Genomic DNA, 6,000 nt, shown 5'->3' with positions numbered 1-6,000 from the left:
ACGCCAGTGCAAGTAGATAAATAGGTACCACTCTGGCGGGAAGGCAAACAGCGTTTTCGTGCGCTGCTCTGGTTCGCCAGAAGCGGCTTAGTCATGCTGGCCACATGACCTGGAAGCTGTATGCCGGGCTCCCTCGGCCAATAAAGCGAGATGAGCGTCGCAACCCCACAGTCGGCCACGACTGGACCTAATGGTCAGGGGTCCCTTTACCTTTACCTTTATAGCGTAGCTATTGTTGGGGGTGGGGAAAACATTTGGAAGACATTCATGTTGGAAGCATCTCAATGAAGCTCAATCTTCACGCTGTTTTTATACAAAAAAATTTAATAAATATTTTTCAAGATTTATTGCCAGGAATAAACACATCAGAGATGTATTTTCATGTCCGTGTAACACTAATATTACCATACAAGATATCCTCGTGATCCCGGTGGTTTACCCAGCGGGATTACTCAGTTTTAAGCCTTTTTTGTTGTCGTTTTTTTGCAATTTTGATTTTTTGATCTTCCAACTTTTTGTAATAGCACTTTGATTTCCTCACTCCTTAAGGCGGGCAGTGTAATCTATGGCAAATCTACACAGTGATCTTAACTGGACACTCTACTGTTCAAGTATTCAACAACTAGCTTATCGGAATACTTTCTACATGCAGTAGATTACAAAGAAAAGAAGTTTTTTTAAAAAAAAAAACCTACAAGTGGTTCAGCACCACCTATCTGTGCTGGTGGGTGGGGGTGGGGGAAATCAAGAGTTTACAAAATAAGATTTCGGTGTTTCCAACTCCACACGCTAATCCGATATTTCTTTTCTTTAATTACATGCAACCGGTCACACGTTCATCTACAGAAGGTTATCACTCAGTTGTGTTCCCTTAAACTGCTTCGCGGCAGATGATCAGCCTGCCCTTCGCTTTCCCCCTCCCTCCTCCCCCATGCCCCAACTTCTAAAGCAGCCGGGAGGGGGGGAATAAAATAAAATTCTAATCTAATTCTAAACTGCCTCAGCTGGTACTTAACAAATATTCTTAAAGTGATACTATCAAAGGTGTTCTCAAAGAATAAAGACAAAACGCGCACTCAACATCGTACAGAAAGCCAGTTTCAAGGCCCCCAAAGCCTTCTCTATCCTTTAAAAACAAACTGATTTTCAGAACACCTTAAATTTTGGCATGTAGGCAAACATGTAACAAAGGGGTGGGGGGGTAGAATAAAAAGATTTTTAAAAAGATAAAGAAGCCATAAGCTTACAAATGCTATGGGGGTGGGAAAAACACCTTCAACTCTAAACACATACATATAAATAAAAAAAAAGGAATGATATTTAAGGCTCTTGATTATTAAGTTAATAAATCAAATATACACAGTGATTAATAAAAAAAGGAATTATTTACATAACTATACAAACTTCTACTTTTGACACATTTCCTCTCAATTCTTCATTTTTTTTACCAGCAACTGCTGACAAGAAGTCCCCCCCAATCCCTCCCCACTTGCCCTCCCCACAAAAAAATACAATTAAAAAAAATAAATAATAAACTTTTTTACTTTTTTTTTCTCGATAGTTGCTGTGGTTCCGAGCTGCAAAGGCACTTTCAAATACAGAACTAGTTGTACGTCATCATAAAACCAATATACAAAAGAACTCTAATTTCAATAAATAAATAAAATTTATCTCCTTCCCTCCCCACAGGGACTGTATAAATCGTGACATCGAGAGAGAGAGAGAGAGAGAGAGAGAGAGAAAGGAAGGAAGGAAGGAAGGAAGGAAGGAAGGAAGGAAGGAAGGAAGGAAGGAAGGAATTCTTTGCTAGGGGAGGGAAGGCTAAATAATAAAAGGCTACATGATACCTTGATGAAACATTGCCAGGAGATGCATCAGCGGCGGCTGAATTGACGGGGGGGGGGGCACTTTCGACTAGTTTTGCATAGATGTGGAATGCAGCGCTTGGTATTCCAGCCAACCACAGCAACTATCACTGCCAGTGTAAGCCAGCTTGTCAAAACTTAAATTAACACAGGGATTCTAAGCAAATAATAGCCTTAGACTCAAAATATTACACAACCGCTTTGAGAACTACAAGCTCCGAGTTGACTCCAACTGGTAAGTATGGAGGAGGAGGAGGCGGCGCCCGGCTGCCTGCTATACAATGTACTCCATGCGGTTCAAGCTCTGCGCGCTTTCCAAGTCCCGGTTGTCCTGCTTGTTTGTCCAGTTCGGGTGCTTGGTGGGCGTGCCGTTGGGGGGCTTTTCGTCTCTGTCGACCAGCGTGTAGGTCGCCTGCTTGGCAAAGCGGCTCTTCTGCTGGTGCTTGTCCATGTCGTCTTCCTCCACCTCGGAGTTGTGTGTCCTTATTTTGGCAATCTTGGAGTTCTTGTTCTCGTATTCCTTGATGGGGATGGCGTTGGCGCCGTGCTTCTCGATGGGGTTCTTGATCTGGTTCAGCTGCTCCCGGACGTTGTTGGTGGTGTTGTCGTCCGACGGCGTGTGCGTGTGCGCGCTCTGCTTCCGGCGCTTGCGGATGCACCAGTAGAAGGCCGTCACCAGACAGCAGATCCAAGCCACGGTCAGAACGGAGCTCAGCAATGGGACCAAGAAATCTGGAAGGCAAGAAGAAGAGTTTGGATTTGATATCCCACTTTGTCACTACCCAAAGGAGTCTCAAAGCGGCTAACATTCTCCTTTCCCTTCCTCCCCCACAACAAACACTCTGTGAGGTGAGTGGGGCTGATACACTTCAAAGAAGTGTGACTGACCCAAGGTCACCCAGCAGCCGCATGTGGAGAAGTGGGGAAACGAACCTGGTTCACCAGATTACAAGACTACCACTCTTAACCACTACACCACACTGGCAAGGGTGACTCTCATCAACAAACCCACCAACACTACTCGGCGCAGACAGCTCAGCGGTACAGCATCTTCTTTGTGTGCAGAAGGTCCCAGATAATGATAATAATAATATAAAGGGTTTTAAAAAAGGAAAGGATCCCTGGGTGGTTACGTCCAGTCAAAGGCGACTATGGGGTTGCGGTGCTCATCTCGCTTTCAGGCTGAGGGAGCCAGTGTTTGTCCACAGACAGATTTCCAGGTCATGTGGCCAGCAGAACTAAACTGCTTCTGGCGCAACAAAACACCGTGGCGGAAGCCAGAGTGCATCAAAACACTGTTTACCTTCCCACCGCAGCGGTACCTATTTATCTACTTGCACTGGTGAGCTTTCGAACTGCTAGATTGGCAGGAGCTGAAACAAAGAAATGGGAGCTCACTCCCGTCGTGGGGATTCGAACCGCTGACCTTCTGATTGGCAAGCCCAAGAGGCTTGGGTGCTTTAGACCACAGCGCCACCCGCATCCCTACAATAATAGTAATATTTTACCTAATAATATTTACATGCTGTCCATCTGACTGGGTAGCTCCAGCTACTCTGGGCGGCTCTCAACAGAACCATATAGCACTGGTTCTGGAAGACCTACATTGGCTCCCAGTAAGTTTCTGAGCACAATTCAAAGTGTTGGTGCTGAGCTTTAAAGCCCTAAATGGCCTGTGCCCCATATACCTGAAGGAGAATCTCCACCCCCATCTTTCAGCCTGGACGCTGAGATCCAGCACTGAGGACCTTCTGGCAGTTTCCTGCCTGCGAGAAGTGAAGCTACTGGGAACCAGGCAGGGGGCCTTCTCAGCAGTGGCACCTGCCCTGTGGAACGCCCTCCCATCAGATGTCAAGATGAGTAACTATATAACCTTTAGAAGACATCTGAAGGCAGCTTTTTAATGTTTATTGTTCTTGCTTTAAAAAACACAATAAAGCATCAAACGTCAGTTCAAGCCATTCATTAAAGCTCAAATGAGCACTATCCAGTATTTGGAGGTTGTGTCTAGCAATGAATAAAAGTTATTTTACAGCAAACTTGAGATATGTTAGAATTTGTGCCGAAAAGCAAACTTGCATAAGAATAAGCCCTGCCGGGAAGTCTGGAAACAGGCTATGAGTGAAACGGCTTCCTATACACTTGCAATTTCCATTCCTACTGCCAGCCCTCAACCAACACATTTTTTAAAGAATTTACCTGTTTTGCTTTTAATTGGTCGCCTCTGTACCCGGACTTCTGCAACCGCTGCAATAAGCGTGCTATTCCCATCACGCTTGCTCACCAGATCAATAATTTTGTCTGTTATTTCTTTTATCGGGTTCTCTTCCTCCTGGATATCTTCGGCAGACTACGAGAAAGAATAAGATTGTGTATCAGAGACAATGTGAAGAAGAATCTCTAACCCAATGCTCACAAGAGGACCAAACAAACATGGAGACTCTGGTCTAACATCAAAATATGGGGAAGACTGGCTTCTATAAGTACAGGACATGCATCAAGTTATTACCCAGTGCCAATGTCAATCCAGTGAATTGTGCAGAACGCCAACTCTAGAAGCTAGACTCTAGAACCCTCCAATAGGCTTGCTTGGGGATTAAGTTCAGCATTGGCTGCCTTGATCTTGGTGCTTGGAAGATTTGATGAGTGAGCACAAGACAGGATCTTCATTGTGGTGGTGCTATGTTCCTAGAATAATCCCCCTCAAATTCTTCAGGTTCTGATGACACATTCATTTTGATGGCTGAGGACCACAATGCGGTCTCTTTCCATATGAACCTACCCTGACATCATCTTCTGAGGCCCTTCTTTGTGTGTCTCCTCCACAAGAGGTCCAGAGGGTGGCAGCACGAGAACAGGGCCTTTTCTGCAATGGCTCCCCATTTGTGGAATGCTTTCTCCAGGGAGGTTTGCCTGGTCCCTTCATTATACACCTTTAGGCACCAGGCAAAAACATTCCTTTTTATCCAGACTTTTGGCTGACTGACATCCAATATGCTTTTAAAATGTTTTGGGAAGGGGGTGGCAGATTATTGAGTTGTCCTTGGATTTGTGTGTGTGTTTTTATACTGTGATTTTATGTTGTGAACCGCCTCAGACCTGCAAGTATAGGGCAGTACACAAATTTAATTAATAATACCAATTCACTCCCCAAATCTTCCAAATGTGTGAATCCAAGATTCACTGTTGCTCATTTTAATGCACAACACCTTACGTTCTCACTGCCACTAGCTTTGTCTGTACGTGTCGGTTGTATTTTGTCAATGCTTTCAGAATCTGAATTGTTGCATTTGCCGTTTTATTGTTTATATCACGTGTATTTATGTCTATGGGCGATATCCAATTAGATCGTAGTTAAACAGAGAACCCACTCTTTCCTACTGAGAGCAATGAGTCTTAACGTTTAGAGAGATGAGTCAGGCATACCAACCATCAGACTTACAATCGCAACGTGGATTTCATCGTGTGCCAAGTGTGACGGTTCACACGTGATGTAGATGGAGTATTCGACGGACACATTCTTCAAGATACTTAGATTCCTCAGCTCGTTACAGATATGCTCAGTTGTAAGGCCCTGTGGGAAAAGAGCAAACACAGAACATGAGTATTTTTGATAGAAGAGGACACATGGCAAGAACATAAATCAATGGCACTTCTCTCGTTGCCATTTGCGCCTGGCTACAACTCCACAGAGAACGTTGCCTCTTAGGTCAAGAGCGGGGAACTCAAAGTCCCACCCGTCCCAGGCAATGTGGCCAATGGTCAGCGATGATGAGAATTGGGTCCTTCCAAAGGTTGTTCAACTACCAAGTTCCCCATCCCTGATCTACATTATAGGCAGAAGTCATAATATCCACAATTGCCAATTGGGTCACTGGGAATACAGGTCATTGCCCAGGGAAGGTACATTGCTCAGTGGTAGAACACATGTTTTCCATTTAGAAGGTCCCTGGTTCAGTTCCTAGCATTTCCAGGTAGAGACCCCGCCCCCCAATTTAAAATCCTTGAGATCTGCTGACAGTGACTCTGCATATGGCGTCGTCCAAGTGTGGACTCCATAGGGAACTTCAGACTGATCTCAACTCCCTGATGAGTACACCTGGATGGCACATGTTTTTAGCATCCATACTTTTCT

The 6,000-nt window shown here is 44.7% G+C and overlaps 1 protein-coding gene across 1 annotated transcript in view; it reads right to left on the bottom strand.

Moving 5' to 3' along the window:
- Positions 1-306: 306 nt before the first annotated feature.
- The window catches only part of JAG1 (jagged canonical Notch ligand 1), a 67,208-nt gene continuing 61,514 nt past the window's right edge, over positions 307-6,000 (bottom strand). The window contains exons 24-26 of the mRNA XM_082215447.1: positions 5,308-5,439; positions 4,065-4,215; positions 307-2,597 (exon numbers count right to left, since the gene is read on the bottom strand). Of these exons, the coding sequence (XP_082071573.1) occupies positions 2,140-2,597; positions 4,065-4,215; positions 5,308-5,439 (741 nt within the window). The 3' untranslated portion in view covers positions 307-2,139. The remainder of the gene's footprint in view (positions 2,598-4,064; positions 4,216-5,307; positions 5,440-6,000) is intronic.

The sequence above is a fragment of the Podarcis vaucheri genome, assembly GCF_965113315.1.
Source record: "Podarcis vaucheri genome assembly, chromosome: 3".
NCBI classification, from domain to species: domain Eukaryota; kingdom Metazoa; phylum Chordata; class Lepidosauria; order Squamata; family Lacertidae; genus Podarcis; species Podarcis vaucheri.
The sequence above is the reverse complement of the archived record's forward strand: the minus strand, read 5'-3'. Positions and strand labels throughout refer to the sequence as shown.